The 21703-nt window shown below is 44.1% G+C and overlaps 1 protein-coding gene across 1 annotated transcript in view; it reads left to right on the top strand.

Moving 5' to 3' along the window:
- The window catches only part of NCOR1 (nuclear receptor corepressor 1), a 4682182-nt gene that overhangs the window by 2754832 nt on the left and 1905647 nt on the right, over positions 1-21703 (top strand). The window contains exon 19 of the mRNA XM_044054890.1: positions 20508-21054. Within this exon, the coding sequence (XP_043910825.1) occupies positions 20508-21054 (547 nt within the window). The remainder of the gene's footprint in view (positions 1-20507; positions 21055-21703) is intronic.

The following is a 21703-nucleotide window of genomic DNA, read 5'->3' as shown; positions in this document are numbered from 1 at the left end:
TTTGGAAAAAAAAGTTGTGATATTGAGTTGTAGTCAGCATAGAAGCAGTAGTTATGATCATCCGTTCAGGCAGATTAATCAGGAGCAATACATGGGCATAGCCATTTTTGTATAAGTGAGGTATTGGTCTTAATTTGAACTTTGCTGAGGTTGTGGTGGATGTTATGTTGGGAGGTAGTGCATTCCAAATTTTAGCTATTTAGTTGGAAAAGGGAGGTTCACCAGCCTGATTATTGGCAGTGGTAATTTTGCCAGGGTTTTGTTACTGGATCGTAGGGTTCTAGTGCTGGAGTATGGCTGTAGTAGGCTTTGCTGGGCAGGTGTTTTTTCTTTGTGATAGTATTTTCTGGGCCATGGTTAGTTGGTTATATAGTAGGAGCTGAGGAAGTTCTAACCATTTGAGCTGCATGAGTGCTGAATAGTGAGGCAACGTAAAATTTGGGTTGGTGGCAAATCTAACAATTTTGTTTTAGCATGTCTCTAGTTTTGCCAAGTCAGATTTTCTTAGATTGGTAAATATGGCCAGCACATAGAGCAGGGTAGAGATCAAATGGGTTTGAGCTATGGTGACTTTAGTGTTTTTTTTTTTAGGTGGTTTGTCCCTGTACAGTGTACCTAATTTTATGTGTATTTTTTTTTTTTTATGGTTTGAGATATGTGGGTGTTATATCTCATGCTATTATTTATTTCAACCCCCCCAGAAGTTTAGTGTAGAGAGTGGGTGTGATGATGGTATTGTCTGTTGATATAAGAGGGGAGGGTTGCAGTAGTTTTAGTGGGGAGGAGCAGCATTCATTTAGATTTATTGGGGTTCAGGATTAGGTGGGAATTTGTTAGCCATGTTTCGACTTCTAGAAAGGAATCTTGTGTAAGTGATTGTAGTTCTTGAATGGTAGGGGCAGCACATATTACTGTGAAGTCGTCTGCATACTGAATAACAGAGGCAGCACATATTACTGTGAAGTCGTCTGCATACTGAATAACAGAGGCATGTGGGGCTGAGATATGGAGGTTGTTTGTGAATAATAAGAAAAGTAGGGGACCTAGTATGGAGCCATGTGTGTGCATATATTTTGTAAATACAGATATTTGTATGTAATGTATATGTTTACCCTTATTGTAAGCTCAACTTGAGTGCAAGTAGTAGCTGAAAAGGACCCGGCTTTACCCACCCTGGTTAAATTAACAAAACTTTTGCCAGATGATGTAAAAGGGTACCATTTTAATGCAGTTGTAGACAAATGACCCTTTTGTTTTGAGTATGCTTCTCAAGAAGCATTCAAAGAATGGTAGAAAACTCTATTCCACTCCCCTGTCCTTTTATAGTAGGAATTTTTCTACCAGACAGTGGACCATTAACTGGAAACAACACATTTCATGTTTCAAACAAGAAAAGGATGAAACAAAAGCAAAAAGCAGGGCTAGGGAAATGAGCATGGCAGTGAAAATGGACCCATACCCAGCCAGGAGGTTGCACCCCCCTTTTTTGTCAGTCTCCACCCTCATGTCCAAATTTGTAAGGAATATTACATATTTCTGATGTATCTGGTAAGGAACTGACATTTCCAGATGTTCATCGTGTTACACTGCTGCAGTCATTACACTTGGGTTATCCTGCCGTCAGGCAGTTCCCCAGTCGGCCTGAGTTCCAAAGTCTTGGTCCGGCATCGGTTGCTTTCACCTCTTCCCTGACATCAGTGCGACAGGGGTATATAAGATGCAGCCGACGCCATTTTGTTCAGTCTTTCTTGCCGTGTGGTGCCCGAAGCAAAAGCAGTTCGCAAGTGCTGGTCGGCCGACTTCTGAGATTTTCATTCCGAATCCAGAACCAAAGTCTTCTACAAACCTAAGTACCCCGTTGGGGAAACTTTTTCTTGCCTCAGACCGATGTCAGTAAAAGTTAATAACTGTATTTCTTGTGGGAAGTAAATACCTCATAAGGATTTCCATTCCTGTTGTATCCCATGCCTAGGCCCAGACCACGACTTCACTGGTTGTCTGTTTTGTGCTAGGTTTAACAAGTGCACTATTAAACATCTGTTTGATTTTGCCCGACATTATTTTGGCAGAAAATTCAATTACCCCATGTTGTCGGAACTTCCGACCGGAATACATAAAAAGCGCAAAGATAAGGACAGGCATCCGAGGCCCAAAACTGATGAAGCCTCTTCTAGGCCAGTCGCCGGTTCGCCAGTTTTCAGCGAGGCACATTCGCAGCCCCTGACAACCGCTTCTGCAGAACCACAAGCCGCCTCCGACTCCCATGTGGAGATGGCTGGGCCTTAGGAAGCACAAGTTTTTCAGCCTACCGAAACTAACCCTTCAGAGGGATACGGAGTAGCTGAGCAACCCACAGCTTCAGAGGGTGTTTTCAGACCTACTCAGTTAAGCATTAAACCCTCTGCTAAGTCTAAGCCTCCTTTAAAAACAAAGAAACAAATACAGCATTCTCAAGGACAGGCCTCCATGCCTAAAAAACAAATGCTCAAAATGGCCGAAGACCTAATCACTCTGATCAGGGGATCCCATTCCCCTCCTGATAAAAGGCCTAGACAGGATGCAGACTACGACTCATCCGACCAGGTGTCCATTTTTTTCAGATTCATCCTCAGACCTAGGATATTCTTTATCCCCTTATGAGGATTCTGATGCTGAGGAATCAATTCCATCAGCCTCTCCACCTGAGGACTACTCCTTTGGGGAAACCTTACATACCATGAGGGAGCATTTCCATTGGGAAGGCCAGGATTACTCAGAATCCAAGAAAAGGCTCAGAGACTTCCTTTTATTACCTCACCACAGACCCCTTGCTATTCCACCAGTGTTAGATATTGTGGATGATGTGTATACTGAATCCAGCTTAAATCCCGATTCCTTACCTCCAGCCCCAGTTAAACCTGACAGATACTACAGAGTCCCTGACTCACCCAAATTTCTGTATAAAAGCCCTGTTGCTGACCCTGAAACTATTTCGCAGGGACCCAAAGGGGTTAAGGCCTCATCAGCAAAAAATCCAGTTCCTTCTGACAGAGATTCCAGAGCATTAGACAGATGGGGAAAGAAAGTATATAAAGTATATACGTCTGCAACTTTAGCAATAAGAGCCTTAAATTGCCAGTTTCACATGCTAAAATATCAGCAATTTTTGATGTCTCAGTTGAAACAAAAAATGCTTCCAGATTCAGATCCTCCTAATTTTAAAGAAATGCAGGATTTATTGCATGCAGCTGAACAAGTGGGAAAACATACTTTGCAATGTGGTTTTGATTCTTTAGAGGCCTCCTGTAGAGCAGCAGTTACAGGCTCTGTCATTAGAAGACATGCTTGGTTAAAAGAACATACGTTACCAGATCATGTTAAAGCAAAATTATTGGATGCACCTTTGCAACAGGATGTGTTATTTGGAGTTAAGTCAGAAGAGGTATTAAAGAAAATGGAGGATAAGGCAAAGTCTATGCAAACTGTGAAGGATTTCTTACAGGTTCAGCCTCCTCGATTTAGCAGAAATTGGCCAACAAAGAATTGGTCCTTTCCAGTTACAGACAGACCTCAAAGGGGCAGATACAGACGTCCAAGAGGTAGAGGTCAACCACAAGGTCCTTACAGGCCTCAACAGTGGGGTGTATCAGGCCAGAAAGAAGGGGAAGACAGGCCCCAACCATATAAAAAGCAGCCCCAATGACTTCCCACTACAGTTGCCAAACAGCTCTCTCTTGGCAGCCCCCTTGGGAGGAAAACTGGAACTTTTCTATCACAATTGGCATTGGATCACCAAAGACAAATGGGTTCTCAACATTGTATCTCAAGGTTACAGGTTCCACTTTCACACTGTGCCAAGGTTAAAAGGAATGCCAAATCTGCCAACAAATCAATGGGCAGAGGCTCGAAAACAAATTACAGCACTCATGGACATGAGAGCTATTCAAAAGGTACCACCACAGGAGCAAGGACAAGGATTTTACTCAAGACTCTTTCTGGTTCCCATAAAGGACAAAGTCTGGAGGCCCATTCTGGATCTTTCTTCTCTAAACACTTACCTGGATGTTCCGAAATTCAAAATGTTGACACTACAGCAGTTTCTTTCCATGCTGGGCAAGAAAGCTTGGCTCGTGACCTTGGACCTCAAGGAGGCGTACTTGCATGTCCCTATCAGACAAAACTGCAGAAGATACCTCAGATTCATAGGTGGTTCAATGCACTATCAATTCTCTGCACTGCCCTTTGGCTTATCTACTGCGCCCAGGGTCTTCACAAAGTGCCTGGCACTAGTAATTGCATTTTGCAGACAGACAGGAATTCAAGTTCATCCGCACCTGGACGACTGCCTGATTCAAGCAGAGAGCAAGGACATTCTTCTAAAGCATCTGGCGTTTGTAAAAAAGTTAAGTTGACTGGGGTACACAGTAAATGAAAAGAAATCAAAACTTGTGCCCTCACAAGAGATAATATTCCTGGGTGCCAGCTTGAACACAACGGCCCAGATGGCTTATCTCACGCCAGACAAGCAAGGACAACTGACTCGGTACTTTCAATAGATGGCAACAAAGACCCAACTCCCTGCAAGAAAAATTCTGCAGGCCTTGGGTTACATGGCATCTTGCATACTACTAATTCCATATGCCAGACTGCATATGAGGAAAGTACAATGGTACCTAAAGAGTGTATGGTCTCAACACTGTCAAAGTTTGGAAACAGTTATACCACTAATTCCTTCCCGTCAACAGGAGTTTCGATGGTGGGCTCAAGCTTGTCACCTCAACAAGGGACAGCCTTTTACTCCACCCACAGCCAGGCAAACACTGACAACAGATGCATCGGATTACACCTGGGGAGCACACATGGCAGGAAAATGTATTCAGGGCAAGTGGCCCGCAGAACAAAGGCATCTTCACATCAATCAAAAAGAGATGCTAGCTGTACAAAATGCCCTTATAGCTTTCAAGGACCTGCTGTATCCAGGACAACTACTACTAAAGACAGACAACACCACATTTATGTGGTACATAAACAAGCAAGGGGGCACTCACTCCTACCACCTCTGCAGACAAGCCATGACCTTGTGGAACACAACTCTAAACTATCAAGTTCATCTGCAAGCACAATTCCTGCCAGGAGATAAAAACGCACTGGCAGACGACTTAAGCAGAAACATCATGGATCCCCACAAATGGGAATTGAATCCACAAATATTCAGAATGATAACACAGAAATGGTGTAGCCCGGACATAGATCTGTTTGCATCCCCACTGAACTGCCAGCTACAGAAATTCTGCACAAGGAGTTGCCATCCACAAGCATGGAAAGTGGATGCCCTCTCATTCAGCTGGAAAAACCTACAAGTATACGCTTTCCCACCACTACCTCTCCTTCCAAAGGTACTCATAAAAGCCAGGCAAGAAGAGCCAAAGATGATCCTGATTGCGCCAGACTGGCCACGCCAGCACTGGTACCCAATCTTAAAGAACTTAGCACAAGAACCACCCTGGATTTTGCCTCAAATCCCACATCTGCTGACTCAGCACAACAATCACATACTTCACAGCCAGCTAAAGACCTTAAACCTAGCTACATAGAAGTTTCCTTAGTCAAGCAAGCAATGCCTCTCTCCAAAGCGGTTATGGATGTCATTCTGGAGGCCAGAATGCCTAGTACCAGGAAAGCCTATTCGGATAAATGGAAGAGATTCTGTGCCTGGAACCAGGCTCACAGCCTTGACCCTCTTGTCCCAAACATTCCTCAGATACTACAATATTTAACTGAGATTCTGGCAAAGGCCTCTCCTTTTCATCCATCAAGATCCACGCCTCTGCCATCTCTGCTCATTACAACACGGATCCACCAATTTTCTCTAATCCTTTGCTAAAACAGTACCTCAGAGGGGCTACAAACATCAGACCACCCCGTAGAGCACCTACTCCAACTTGGACCTCAACTTTGTTTTGGAAAAATTAACTTTACCTCCTTTTGAGCCAGCTAACACAGCAGAATTAAAATATATATCTTGGAAAACTGCTCTGCTCCTGGCAATAACAGCACGAAGAGTTTCAGAATTACAGGCACTAATGGCAGTGGAACCTTTCCTCATTTTCCACCAGGTCAGGGTGCCTTTAAGAACTAATCCTACGTTTATGCCAAAGGTGGTATCAAGTGTGGCTCTAAACCAAACTATTCACTTGCCAACTTTTTATCCAAAACCACAGAATAAAGTGGAGAGACTACTGCATACTTTGGAAATTCACAGGCAGTTACACTTCTACTTGGACAAAACCAAAGCTTTCAGAAAATCTGAGCAATTATTGGTAGCATATGCTGCAGGAGCACAGGGAAAAGCGATTTCAAAACAGACTATTTCAAAATGGAAAGGACATTGTATACGTTTCTGCTATACACACCATGGGAAACCTGTACCTAGCAGCATTATATCTCAGTCCACCAGGGCAACAGCCACTTCAACTGCCTACCTCAGAGGAGTACCTACCAAGGATATTTTGGAAGCAGCAACATGGAGTTCTGTGCATACCTTCACCAAGCATTACCATCTGCCTTTATACTCTAAATCCAGAGCTGGCTTCGCCACTGCAGTGCTGCAGGGCCTTATAGCCACCCCTAATGCCGTATAGAACCAACCACCCTACCTCAGCTTTGGGATTCTACCCAAGTGTAATGACTGCAGCAGTGTAACACGATGAACGTAGTACAGTTTTCTACCTACCATAAATGTAGATGTTCAAATGTATTCACTGCTGCAGTCCAGGTTACCCTCCCTCCTTCCCCTCTTACTTACTGGTACGTACCTATGTCTTCTACCCTTTACTACCTATGGGGCATATTTGCTGGTAACTGAAAGTTGTTGTTTGCTTTTCTTATGTATGTTTTATTAGCAATTTGAATTGCCTACCTATTTGGGGGCACCTGACATCTGGGGCAAGAAAAACTGAAGAAAATGGCGTCGGCTGCATCTTATATACCTCTGTCGCACTGACGTCAGGGAGGAGACGACAGCAACCGACGCCGGACCAAGACTTTGGAACTCAGGCCGACTGGGGAACCGCCTGACGGCAGGATAACCCAAGTGTAATGACTGCAGCAGTGTATACACTCTAACATCTACATTTATGGTAGGTACAAAACTGTACTTTCTCCTTTTTCTTTAGGCTGTCCACTGCACTCTGGGTAAAAGTAACAATCCCTAATAGTAAAGAGATCAGTGTTCTTTTTATGAATCTCACTGCTGTCGACAAAAAACATAAGGAAAGGGATTTGGTTCTGCCATCCGTATTACATTTCTTATTCATGAATAAAAACTGTTAGAATTACTACATCTCTTATTAATATCCATTTGCCTCTGTCTTGACCTTTTTAGTACTATTTTTCATGACCTGTCAGAATTCCCCAGTTAATGTTCATATTACTTTTAATCTCTTTCATCAGAGATAACAGCAAACCATTGAAGAATGGGCAAGAACAGTAATATACCAGAGATTTGCAGTGGAGGCACACAGCAAAACCTGGGTACAAGTTGCAGATGTGCAAAAATTTTATACATGTTACTTAGAGTGGATGACATACATGTACTTCACTGAATGCAGTTTGATACTCTTGCCCTTTTTAGCAAAAGATGACTGTTGCAGTTCATTTAATTGCTGTGTGTCATTGTGCGAGTCGGCAGTGCACTTTTGAAGAGATTTTTCCCTTTTTTCTAGATTGTTGTTGTGATTTTGGAGTTGGTTGATATAATTTACCCCCCCTCAAAAAAAGTGGGGTGCATGGGGTCTTGCCTGGCTGCAAATAATGTGGTTTTGAGTTAAAACTTTTCAGAATTGGAATTGGATTTTTGGAAAAGTATAATTTTAAGATCCAATGACATTTTCTTCAACGAATGGGTTCGGATCTGACTCTGTCACTTTCTTTAGATTCTACGATCCTACTCTGGAGCTCCTGCCTTACACATAATGGTCCTGACCACTGTATTACCACCGATCTCTTTTGCCGCTGTTCAAGATCGAATGGGATTCTGATTGCTCGAGCTCCTTGTGAGTTGTAGAGAGTGGATAGTTATATTTTTCTATACATATTTTTCTGTTGTCCTTTCTGTATAATAAGACTGATCTCCCTTGCCCTTAAAAATCTTTCCTTACGGAGTTTTTGGTAAACTTCATCATTGTTGGTAGTCCTATATTCGTTCCCTTTACCTGAAGGTAATTCTGCTACCATTGTTGGTAGTTGGCTCCTTTGTCTTGTCCTTCTTTCTTATATTAAAAAAGAAAAGTATTTTTTGTGTGTAAACTTTTTTTGACCTTTAATGTTAGAGCAATAAGCGATAGACATAAGTTAATTTTAAAAGGTTTCCTTCCGGCCTCGCTTTCTTCTGTAGGTGGTACTTCTTCAGGGGCTCAAACCCCGTCTCAGCAACTGAAGGAACCCAGGGAGCACCAAAAGTGCTCACCTGCCCGATCTCCTCTATCCACACCTTCTTCAGAGCCTACTAAAAAGTTTCCTAGACCTAAGATCCAACAGCAGCTATAGTTTAATCTTTTTGGACCCATGCTCCAAGATTTTCTGTGGAGCCAGTATCCCCTAGATTTAGGTCTTGTTTTTTGCAGGAGACTCCTAAAAAGTTGTCCAGGTCACCTTCCACTTCCTCTTTTGTTAGGTCTTCCTAAACTCTTTCCAAGTCAGAGGTGGATAGAATGATGAGAAAATTCTTCAGAACACAGATCCATATGGAAGTCCTGTTGGCTCCATCTCCGATTGGATCCATAAGCCTTCAATCTTCTTTCCTTCCCTGATCTGACCTGCAGTTTCGGAGCCCTTGGATCCGAGAGCTGAACTCTCTGATCCAGAGGTTATTTCATCTTCCACTCTGACTTCCCTGATCCGATCGGCACCAACTCCTTTGGAACATGATGGCTCTTGAGCTGAAGTGTCAGCATCTGGTTTGAGAGGTTGATTTTGACTCCAAAAGTTTTGGAGTCAGCACTTCCTCTTAGAGCTTTGGCATTGGATAGCTTGGGTATGCCTTCTCCCTCAGAGTTGGAGGGTGGGGGAGGCCTGTGGATTGTCTTCTGAGAGACTATTCTCCAGTGATAATGTCGGCTTTTCCTGGTCCCTCTGCCTTCAATGTGGTGGAGAGTGTCTACTCACATTCCAGAGTAGTTTTGACTCGTCCTCTTTTGGATCCATGTCCCTTTCTGTCTTTGGATCCTGTGCGTCAGTCTTCTCATCCTACACTCTGGGGACAGTCAACCCAGATGATCTTCCAAGCAGCTTCCACCAGGGAACTACCAGTCTTTACCAACACCTTCCCAGAACATCCCAGTGAAGAGGTCCCTCGGAAGAAGTCATGCAAGAGGAGGCACTTAGATTCTCCACAGGAATCCCTCACAGAAGACACTGATTTTGATGAAGGGGAAGGGTCCCCTAGATCTCCACCTGGGGATGTCTTCTTTGGAGACATTTTGGAGATCCGACGCCAGAAAGGTGATTGATCTTCCCAAACCCCTTCCCAGGAGGAATCTGTGTTCTTGGAAGTCTTTGGGTGTGGACCATCTACGTCTTGGATTACCTTTCCTGCGAATGAGCTGATAGACCTAGTCTCCCACAGAACATGGAAGGAACCGGACTCCATAGAACTGATCGATAAATGTCCACACAAAATTTTTAAGTGCTGCTATAGACAGCACTGGACAAAGGGTATTCCTGTAGATGCCATGGTTGTTGCGGCAGCCACCAAAAAAGGAGCTTGCTGAGCAGAGCTCCTCTAGCCATCCATCTAACAGGGAGTCTAGGATGTTGTACAGGTTTGGGAAGTGAGTGTATGCATCGATGACTTTTGCCTTATGGTCGCTAAATTATTTGGTGCATTTCCTTAGGTTACAGAGTGACTTTGGTCAAGGAGCTCTCTAGCTCTACCTCTGGGTCCATGTCCCTGAGGTTAATCTTTCATGCAGCTGAAGGTTCCTTGTGGGCTGCCGGTTTAGGTATAGCCATTCGGAGACACGCCTGGATGTGGTTGTATGATTTTGCGAAGCCCTTTAAGGTGTCCTTCATCAGTGCTCCCTTTCTTTTGATGGATCTTCCTTGTTTGGGCCATCATTTAAAGAGGCAGTCTCCCGCAGTGAGAAGGATGGAAAGACATCTGCCATGGGAATCCGCTTTTCTACCCCACAGAGACCCTTTTCTATGCATCAACGTGGTGGTGAGAAGCTGTGGTTCCAAAAATCTCAAAGGCCTTTCCAAGAGTCACATGGAGGGAGAAATAGCAACACTGGAAGAATCCATCCACATGGCAGAGGGAGTCTGCATAATTAAGGGTCTCAAGACCCTTCTTTCTCTGACATATCCTTTTAGTGCTCCTGAAAGGTTGCCTGACTGTCACTTTCTGGAGACAGCCGGGGGAGGGGGGCTCTTGTCCTTGCACCCAAAAAATGTGAATAGCCATCACAAAATATTTGTGTGCGCAAAGGGTCATGTCCAGAGGATATTTCATTCTCTTTTTACAAGTGTCCCTAAGGAAGAAGAAAATGTCTCCCCAATGTTCCACCCAGTCAGGGAGTTATCAGCTCTAGAGATTCAAAAGCTGCTGGAGAAGAGTCCTCCAAGAGGTTCCCCCCAGACTAAAGAGGATCTGGAATTTACTCAGAATTCTAATGCCAAAGAAAACAGGGGACATAAGACATATTTTGGATCTCAGTTAACTGAACTGGTTTGTAAAGAATTCTAAATTCCAGATGATCACAGTTCAGTCCATGCTGCCTCTCCTACAGAGGGACATTTGGATGTGGTGCATCGATCTTCAAGATGTGTACTATCGCATCAAAATGAACAGAAGCTCCCGAAGTTACTTATGCTTCTGGCTGGGAGTCAATCATTAGTTCAGAGCTCTGCCATTCGGTCTCACCTTATCACTCAGGCTGTTCACTAAATGCATGGCAGTGGCAGCAGCTCATCTAAGACTGCTCGGATTCACTGTTTCCTTATTGAGATGACAGGCTGTTTACTGCACCAACCAGGCATCTTCTGGAAAGAGCCAGGGATTGCTTACTCTAGTTATCTGACACTCTGGGAGTTGCGATCCATCTGCTCAAGCTACAACTTCAACCACTTCAGGTCTTGGAGTTTATTGGACCTTGTCTAGATGCAGTCCGTTGTCTAGCTTTTCTGCTTAAAACAGAGTTCTTACTTTGAAATCTCATGTCGGACAGGTTCTTTCTCATCCCCCCCCCCCCCGCAAAAATGGTACCCAGAGCCCTAGGTCTGATGGTTGCGGCAATAACTTTTAATACCCATTGCTCCTCTTTATAAGTGAATTCTTCAGTGGACTCTGGCAGTTGTCTTTTCATCAACATCCCTTACAACATCCAGTAATTTTATCTCCGGTTTGCAGAAAATCCCTGCTGTGGTGGATACACTCTGAAGACATTTGTCAGGGGTATTCTTTTATTATTCCTCCTCCAAATACCACTTTAACCACAGACCCCTCCCAGTTAAGGAGGGTGTAGGAGCATTACTTGGGATAGACCTTTCAAGGCACGTGGTCCCCAGCAGAAGAGGCCAATTTGCATAAAAATGTCCTAGAGATGAGAGCGGTGCTTTTAGTGTTGCAGGCCCTTCAGAGCTCTCTTGCACTAGGAATGATTGCTGTTCAAATGGACAATGTGTCTGTAGTTTGGTACATCAACAAATGGGGGAACCAGGTCCTATCCCTTATGCAGAGAAGCAATGAGAGTTTGGTAATGGGCAATCTCTTCCAATCACTTTCTTGTAGCAATACACATACCGGGAAGTCCAGTGTCTTAGCGGGCAAGCTCATCAAGACCATTCTGATGTCTCATGAGTAGTGTCTCAGTCAGTGGCAAATATGATCTCCCATAAGTGGGGTTAACTGTTCCGCAGTCTTTTCACTTCTGCCGTCAACAGAACATGCAGCAGGTTCTTTGTCTTAATTCCCCCCTCGGGGACATTCACCGAAAGATGCTGTAGTCCACATTTGACCCTCCTGTCTTTTTTATGCATGCCTTCCCTTGTTTCTAATCCCCACATTTCTTAAAGTGCTCCAGTTAAAGAGCAAAGTAATCATCATTGCCCCTTCCTGGCCTTGGCAAGTGTGGTTTCCCTTCCTATGGTCTCACTGTCCATTTTGGACACTGGATCCCAGTCCAGGCTTCCCGTCAGGGATGATTCCTCTGGATATTTCAAGCCTCAAGTTGACTGCATGGTTTCTCCAATTCCAATGATGGCTAGACTTTTCAGACTTTCCTCCCCAGTTCACCAGGTTCTTTTTTTGTCCCAAATGCTTTCGACTAGGAAGACTTGTAGGAGTAAATGGAAGGGTTTTTCCTTGTGGGCTCATCGGAAAGACTTTGATCCTTTCACTGCTCCTCTTTCAGCTGTCTTAGATTTCTTTGCTTCCATCTTTCAAGGTGGAGCAAGTTTCTCCACTATTAAAGTTCAGTTATCAGCCATCTCCAAATGTAACATCTGAGATGATGCTTCTCCTTTAGCTTCATCTAAGTTATGCAAGGCCTTTCTAAAATGTATATTTTTACTTAGACCTCCAATTCGAGATCCCCCTCCATCTTTGGATCTGACTTTGCAATTACAGATCTTGGTACATTCACCATGTGAGCCTTCTGCTAAGGTAGACCTTAAGTTTCTGTCTTGGAAAAACTGTCTTTGGTGCCTATCACTTCAGTAAGACGAGTATCTGAACTCCAAACACTCTGAAACCACTGTATTTGATTTTTCACAAGGAAAGAGGTACCTTGCACACTAATTCTTCTTTCCTACCCGAAATGGCCTTTGAATCAAACCTCAATCAGCTGATCAATTTGCCATTTTTCTTTCCCAAATTTGACAATAAAGGAGAGTATACCCTTCATCTTTTGGATGTCCATAGGCAACTTATTTTACCTTCAGAGGACTAAGGAATTTAGAAAAAAAATGATCAGTCGTTTGGTTCCTACCGAAATAAGGTGGTAAAAAACAGTTTCAAAGACTACACTAGCTAAATGGATAACTGATTGTATTTCCTATGTTTATTCCTTGAGAGGTTTAACCCTTACCAAGACAACCAAAAACTCACTCAACTAGGTCTTATAGGTACATCAGCTGCCTTTTGGGCTTAAGCCTCCATTGAAGACATTTGCGCAACTGCGACATGGTCTGATGCTCATACTTTTATTCCATATTACAAATTGGATATCATCTCCAGAAACAGAACAGCATTGAGTTCTGCGGTTCTCCAGAACATCCTTCCATGAGGGGCCACCCAAGATTACCCTCCCATTCAATGAGAACAAATGAAAATGACAACATCAGATATAAAAGTTATGTATTCTCCATAACTATGCATCTTTGTCGTCCATTTTCATTCTTTCTCAACTTCCTCCCCCATCTATGTCTTTGGGAGGGACCTAACAGAAATATTAGGATCCATAATTTTTGTTTGAACTCCTGATCTTTCAGCTATCACTTTTCTGTCATAGCTATGTTGAGATACTTTGTTGTGCTATTGTATAGTAGCAGCAAACTAGATCTGAGGTAATACAGTGGTCGGGGGGATCAGAGTCTGCGATCCGAACCCATTCATTGAGGAATAATGAAAATTACAACACAGATGCATAGTTATGGTGAGTACATAACTTTTATTTAACTCTGGTGAACATAAGGAAGCCATTGTGGACAGTGCTTAGCCTTGTGTATTAGCAGAACAGTGAGAAAGTTAATGTATATGAATATTGCTGTAGTGCATGAACTAAGAATGTTAATTGCTTCCTGTATGTTTTTAAAAACCTGAGAAGGTTTTAAGTTTTTTTTTTATTTTTGTTGATTATGTGAGGGAAAATATGATAACAGAGCATAGTAAAAAATGTATTATAATTTCAAAAAATATGGATGGCAAGTGAAGTTAGGTAAAAGTAGTAAACCAGACTTTAATGTTAATTTGAACTTCATATATGCTGAAGGATAGGAAATTCTCATAAATGATTGGTTAACTGATGTGTGACATAGGAAAAGTTTTAAATCCATTAGCTTTATCTTGGCTCACAGTCTGAAGATGTCTTTTTAACGATGAAAACACTGAGGTTTTGCTTTATTAGATCTTCATCATTGAATGCTTGATATTTTAAGGTGTTCTTTTGGATTTAGGTTGTTAATAATAAATAAGGGGTTGCAGGGGTCAAAGACCGCATGTAGAGTTAATGGAGATTTACTTTCTGCCACATTAAGTAGAATATCTGACTGTGCTTGTTTATCCATATATGCTTTTTTGTTAGTACACTGTACTAGTTGTTGCTTTATTCTCAAAGCAGTAGAATTTGGCTTCCTACTGGTATTTAGCAAAGGCAGTAGTAATTGTAGTATACAGGCATCAGTCATGCTCTAAGCCACTTTTGTGGCATTGAGGGATAATGCATTAACTACTACCATTCGACCCAGATTTGATTAACAGCTCATACACCTGACTGAGTGGCAGGGAAAATATGCGTGCTTATCTTGGGGGAAAGGGGGAGGCATGTGCACAACAGTGATTGAAGCTTTCTGGTAAAGACTGGGTGCCATTTGCAAAGTGTTACAACCAAGGGGTGGGCAACTTGCCAAAGTCAGATGTCCTTCTATTCTCATGTTTCAGTATTCTCAACACATGGGGTTCTCCTTTCTTGATACCAGAACGTCTGGCCAGTATACAAAAGCTTGTAGTCACTGCTGGGTATGTGGGACATCTGACGTGGGCAATAAAAGTGACATCTGCGCATACCAGACCTCAGAACTTCTATACCTTCTGTCAAATGTCACCTGTTCCTGCCGTACCGGCTGTCAGATCGTAAATTCTCAGATAAGTACCCCGTTGGAGACATTTGTTTCTTTTGATCACTGCTTTGAGTGTAGGTTCATGTCGTCCAAGAAGGGAAAGTGTAGGTGCAGTCATTAGACCCCCCCCCCCAAATAAAGATGTCCACGAGCTTTGCCTTTTTTTGTTTAGGTCCTAAGCATAACCATAAGTCCTGCTCCATCTACCAGGCCTTCATTCTGAAAACGTTACACAGCCATCTGTATACGTTAAACATTTAACCCAGAACCAGTGCCTTAAGCACTTTGCTTTGGATATGGAGGGACTGTCCGGTCAGCCTGTAGAAGGCGGCTAAGGTTATTAGGCTTGAGTCTGTAGCTGCACCTCCTCCACCCGACGTCCCTTCTGTGGCTAATGTCAGCCTGCAGGAATGCTTAGTTGCCGCCGATATGGGTATATCGGGTACCACTGTGGAAGCCGCAGAACCCAGCGTGGATGGCACGTCCATGGAGATAAGGCAGATATCAGCTTCTGATGATGAAGAGGAATCTCAGTTCGTATCGATTACTCAGACGGATCCCTCCACTACTTCACAGGCTTCCGAATCCAGGCCTTCCCCAGCCCAGATTCCAGCTAGGCCTTCCCTCAAAGGAAAAAAAGAAACATGTTTCCCCAGCATTTGAGAGCCAGCCAGACTGGCAGGCCATTTCTCAAAGCCTGTTTAATGCCTTTATGGCTCTGAGGCCTGCTACACCCTTAGCCTCTCCTGGGTCTCTTCCTGTAATGAGTCCTAGGCCTCAGGCCTTGGACCGTCCAGGCTGAAGCTGAGGAATCCTCTGACTCTTTTTCAGAAGATTCACTTTCCTGTGTTTCACAAATGCCATTTCCCCTTGGCTATGCCACCCTGAAGAAGAATCTGCAGAAACAGATTCACCAGGCAAGGACCTTACCTTTGGGGAGACCATCTCAGAGATGAGGAAGCATTTCAAATGGGATTCCTCTTAAATGACTGAAGTAAAGAAGAGGTACTATGAACTTCTTCAGATGGAGTCCATCTGAAGGGGCAGGGGAGTCCATCTGAACTTCTTCAGATGGACTCCCCTGCCCCTTCAGCTATTCCCCCTGTACTACCTACATTTCTGGATGCTTTCAGTGCAACATCAGTCAACCCAGACTCCCAGCCTCCTGCTCCACTTAGGCCTGACAGATTTTACAAGGTCCCTGAGGGGGCCAAATTCTTGGTTAAGTGCCCTGCAGCAGACCCTGGCACTGTCTCTGTGTCAGCTGATAAAAGCCTCCAAGCTCCTGCCATTCTCCTCACTTCTACCCACAAAGACAGCAAGGCCATGGAATGCCTTGGGGAAAAAGGTCTATACTTCAGCTACCCTGGCATTTAGGGCAATAAATTACCAAACCCAGATGTCCAAACATGCCCTAGCCTTTTTAGAACAGGCCACAAAACTTTTCAGTGAAATGCCAAAGTCTCCAACCAAAGCTCGGTTATCCAGCTTTTTGTCCTTATCTTCACAGGTCACAAGGCACTCCACTAAGTGCAGTTACAATGCAGCAGAAGCCTCTACCAGGTGTACTGTATCTACTTCTATGCTCAGGAGATATTCCTGGCTAAGGTTACAGCCACTTCCTGATGATACCAGGGCAAAGCTCTTAGATGCACCCCTGGGTAACTCTACCCTTTTTCAGACAAAAGTGGCGGAATTATTCAAAACTCTGCAACAAAAGGGGAAGGAGTTACAGGACCTCAGACACTTGTTTGTCGCCTGTCCCCAAATTCCACACTAATTACCCCTCTAACACCCAATTCATCAGGAAGCACTCTGTGCCCCCTCCTTCCCCTAGGAGCAGATGGACTGCCAGGAAGCAAGCCACTCCTTCCAGGCCTAGAAACCTCAATTTCAGGATGGCGCAGGTAGTCTGACTACCTGGCATCCTTAAAACACCCCCTCGACTCCACCCCCTATCCCTAAGGCGCTGCCTCCCTGCATAGAAAGGCATCATCACAGACAGGTGGGTCTTGTCCATCATATACAGACTGGTTATTTTATGACCTGGATCACAACCTCTTCCTTGAGAGACATTCCCCAGCCCCCCAAAGAACAACTTCCATTATTTTAACCAGTTATAGATAACCTTATTGCCCAGGGAACAATTCAACCTGTCCCTGTGTCAGAAAGGGGAAAGGGTTTCTACTCGAGACTTTTTCTAGTCCCCAGAAAAGATGGTCCCTGGAGGCCAGTTTTAGATCTTTCCCATCTCAACCTCTTTATGCAAGTGCCCACCTTTTGAATGCGCACTCTGCAGGCCCTCTTCCCCTTGATCTTTCCTCAAGGGTTCTTTGCCACCTTGGACATCAAGGATGCCTGCCTACACATCCTAATAAGGCCTAGCTACAGGAAATATCTGCACTTTTTTGTGGCCTCCTCACATTTTCAGTTTTGTGCCTTGACCTTTGGACTTTCTACAGCACCAAGGGTTTTCACCAAGTGCTTGGCACCAGTGATGGCCTTCTGCAGGACCCTAGGGATTCAAATTTCCCATTACTTAGATGACCTACTCATCCAGGCAGACTGCCCAGAATCCCTGCAAAGCCATTTAAAAGCAGTAATTTCACTCCTGCAGGCACTGGGCTTCAAGATGAATTATTCCAAGTCCAACCTGACCCCCTCTCAGGACCAGATTTTCCTGGGGTGCAGGATAAGAACATATGTCATGAGGGCCTTTCTGCCACCCCAAAAGGTGGCAGGTTTAAAGCAGTACCTGTTTACTGTCCTCCAAGCCACAGACATGACTGCCAGGCAGTACCTCAGACTCCTGAGTCACATGGCATCAACCATTCCCATGCTACCATTGGCAAGACTCCACATGAGGAAGCTACAATGGTACCTAAGGTCTGCATGGACACAGCACACTCATCCTCTAGAGTACAAAATCCCTTTCCTTCCTTGCCAGAAAAAAGAAATTCAGTGGTGGGTAGACCAAGTGATCTGCAAACCAGGACACCTCCTTGCAGTCACCCCACCAGTGCAGGATATGTATACGGATGTCTTGGATCTGGGTTAGGGAGCAGCCATGGGTTCACTGAGAGTCCAGGACACTTGGCTGGACTCCTTAAGAACAGCAGCATATCAGTGTCAGAGAGATGACCTTAAAGGTCTTCCAACATATGCTGAAACAGAGCCCACTAAAATTGTTCACCGACAACACTACATTTCTGTGGTATGTGATCAGGTAGGGGGGAACTAAATCTTTCTTGTTATGCAGACTAGCTCTCCAAGTGTGTGAGCGTGCCACGGCTCGAATCGCACTACATGCTGTGTATATCCCTTCAGAACAGAGTACACAGACAGACACATTGAGCAGGTCCATGTCACAGTCCCAAGAATGGGTGCTCCACTGGAATGTGTTCTTGGACATAGTCCACAAGTGAGGTATACCTTGGATAGCTCTGTTCACTTCCCCTATGAACAAACAACTTCCATCCCTTTGCACCAGGCTGTTCAGTCCCCTGGCAAGGGCAACGGGACGCCTTCTTCATCTCTTAGAAGGTGGTGTTTCTGTATGCATTCCCCCCTTTCCCACTTCTAAAGAAAGTCCTGCTGAAAATTCAACAGAACAGACCAAAAATCTTGTTGGTGACTCCCTTTTTCCAAGACAGCACTGGTTCCACTCCTTCTGCATTTAGCCAGGGGCAGTCACCACAAGTTACCTCAGAATGGATGATCTCACACAGGACAAAGGGATCCCTAATGTATCCACACCTACAATCTATGAAGCTTACCCTGTGGTTGATAGAGTTTGAGGAAGTGCTCTCAGTCCTACAGGAGGCCAGGAAACCTAATATAAGCAGATCTTGTATATGTAAATGGAAAAGATTTTCCTTATGGTGTCTACAAAGACAGTTGGACCCTTTCCAGGGTGATGTCCCTTTGGTACTGTCATACTTGTGTGAACTCTTGCAGTCAGGATTGGTGTACTTCTCTGTTAAAGCCCACCTTGCTGCTATTTCAGCTCGTCTCCCTCTGGACCCCCCACTGGCTTCTCGATTGCCTGCTAAGCTGCTGTTAAAGGGAGGTTTGTAAATAAGGCACCCCAAGAAAAACCCTTCCCTGCACCCTGGGACCTGAATTATATTTTGGAGAAGCTCACGGTGGCTCCCTTCTAACCAGCTTCTAGGGTCTCCTTGAAACACTGCACTTGGAAAACAGTATTACTAGTTACCCTGATTTCATGTCAGAGTTAGAGGTCTTCATAGCCATTCCTCCTTTCCTCATCTTTCACAAAGACAGGGTAAGCCTTAGGACTAACCCTTCCTTCATCCCTAAGGTGGTCATTGAGCTATCCTTAAACCAAACCATTCACCCCCCCACCTTTTTTGCTCACCTTCAGGGTGATAGTGAAAGAGTCTTGCATTCCCTTGATGTGCATAGACCGCTTAGGTTCTGTCTGGACAATATATCAGAAAATCAGACCAATTGTTTGTCTGCTTTCATCCCAGAATCTTGGGGAAGGCTGTGACAAAGACAATTTCAGCCTGGATTTCCATAGCAATTTCCTTCTGCTATGCATAGCATAGGAAATCCTTAAGGTGAAAAATAAAAGCACACTCCACTAGGGCTATGGCTTCATCTGGAGCTTTCTTTAAAAGTTTGGACACTGCCACAATTTTAGAGACAGCTACATGGACCTCTGTTCACCAAGCATTACAACTTGGGCATCATTTCCAAATCCAGGGCTGAATTTGCTAGGGCAGTCCTGCATGGATTTATAGAAAATATTTCCAAACCACCACCTTCTTCTTCCCAGTAAGCTTTGACATGCACACAAGTGTTGAGAATACTGCAATATGAGAATAGAAGGACATGGAATAGTTGTGTAAAATCTTACCATAACCGTAGATGTCCTCCTCTTCCATGTTGCAGTATTCCTTTTCCTCTTCTTCCCTTTAACTGGATGGCATTGGACTAGCACAGTTTCCTGGGCCTGAGGTCCGACTGGGGTGCTCAGTTCTGAGGTCTGGTACATGCAGATGTCACTTTTATGACCCACGTTCCGTAGGCCAATGTGAGAGATCCCACGTACCCAGCAGTGACTACAAGCTTTTGTAGACTAGCCGGACGTTTGGGTAGCAAGAGAGGAAAACCCCAAGTGTTGAGAATACTGTAGCATGGAAAAGGACATCTATGGTCATGGTGAGATTTTACAAAATTATTCTTTCTATGTGGAAATGTGAAGTGGTTTGATAGTCTCACCGTTGGAATGACCCAATGGATGATGTCAGGGCATAAGTCTGTGACTAACTTGGGGACAGGCTAAACAATAGCCCCTTGATGCACTTTGGCTGCTCGCTTGCTCTGGCTGTAAATTGGTATTAGTCTAGGGGTAGATGGAGTGGCTGGTAGACCCAGCAGTAGATGTGAGGAACTTGGAAGGCTATTAGGAGGAAAGTTAAGGGAGAAAGAGCGTGACAAGAACAAAAGCCCTGCTTAAGATTCACCCACTTGGCTTAAAAACGTTTTGTTTATTTTTAAGTCAAAACTATTCATTTCTGCAGTTTTAAAAATAACACCTAATACAAGGCAATTCCCACCTCAATGTGTCAGTATTACTTAGTAATTTTTTGGTCTGTAATGCAATAGTGTTTGCCTTATCTAGATTGACTTAAGATGCAAATCCTTTGTGTTTCTTTTTTAATAAGGTGCTGACAATAGCTCAGATACAGAGAGTGCACCATCTCCAATGGAAATTAGCAAGACTAGTGAGGAAGGACCCGAAAATGCCACCTGTAAGTTGCAACCTACTGAAAACTGTACCGCTGAAGCTGATTCTGCTAGCAGAACTACAACCAGCACTTCTACGTCCTCAGGCACACCTTATGAGAAGCCCTCTGACACTGCAGGCAGTGAGCTGCAGATTAAAGAAGAATGTAATCTTGATGCAGAGGAGCCTATGGAATTTGAAGACCAAAGTCTAAAAGCTGAAGCCAAAACAGATCAGTTGCTGCCTTTGTGCACCAAAGCAGAACCTCAGGATATGGAAATGCAATTACAGGAGGACATCAAGATCAAAGTGGAGGAGGATGTCAAAGAGAAGGACTTGGAGAAACCCGAGGATGTACCTGAAGCTGAGGACATGCCATTGGGTCTTTCTGAGCAAGTCACAAGGCCTGAGCCCATCTCTGACAATGACTCCAGTGCTACTTGTAGTGCAGATGAGGATGTGGAAGGTGAATCCGATAGGCAGAGGTAGGTGCTTGTGGTCAAGGTGAAAGTACCAAAAGAAAACGAGAGTAAAAATGTATGCATAACCTTGTTTGTGAACATTGAGTCATCATTAGCTTTTTTTCTTAGTAAAATTTTGATTTTGCACTAAAAGATTTAAACATTGTTAACCAGCTCCACGGTGTAGAGCGATGAAGCCTTGAGTACAATCCATTGAACCTGTGTTAAGTAAACAACCTCTGTGATGGAGGGACAAGCCAGGGAGACAGCAAGGAATGATTTCTCGCTTCTCTGGGTGGGGGTGACTTGAAACACTCATACGTTTGTTTGCGGTTCAGCCTTCATGTCAAATCTCTGGTTGGCATAGGGATCACTGGAGCACTTTGCCTTTAAGGCAGTAGGGCATTTGTAGATTACTGAGAAAACCTGTCTCATAAAAGGATGAAGTAATGCCTTGTGTGTCACCTATTTCTTACCAAATCCTTGAAGCAATAGGTATGTGCAAGGTAAAGCAACAGAATCCCAATTCCCTGATAGGAAGTCTGCAGCACTCACTTTTCACCCCTGACAGGAGTAAGTCAGCCATAGGGCACTCACCTCCTGAGGGAACAAGCAGCTTATATTCATCTGGGATCAGGAGGAATGAATAAAGCAAGGGGCACCCTCTAGGTTT

This window comes from Protopterus annectens, chromosome 13.part0 (assembly GCF_019279795.1).
Source record: "Protopterus annectens isolate FY-2018-M chromosome 13.part0, PAN1.0, whole genome shotgun sequence".
Taxonomy (NCBI): Eukaryota; Metazoa; Chordata; order Ceratodontiformes; family Protopteridae; genus Protopterus; species Protopterus annectens.
The sequence above is the reverse complement of the archived record's forward strand: the minus strand, read 5'-3'. Positions and strand labels throughout refer to the sequence as shown.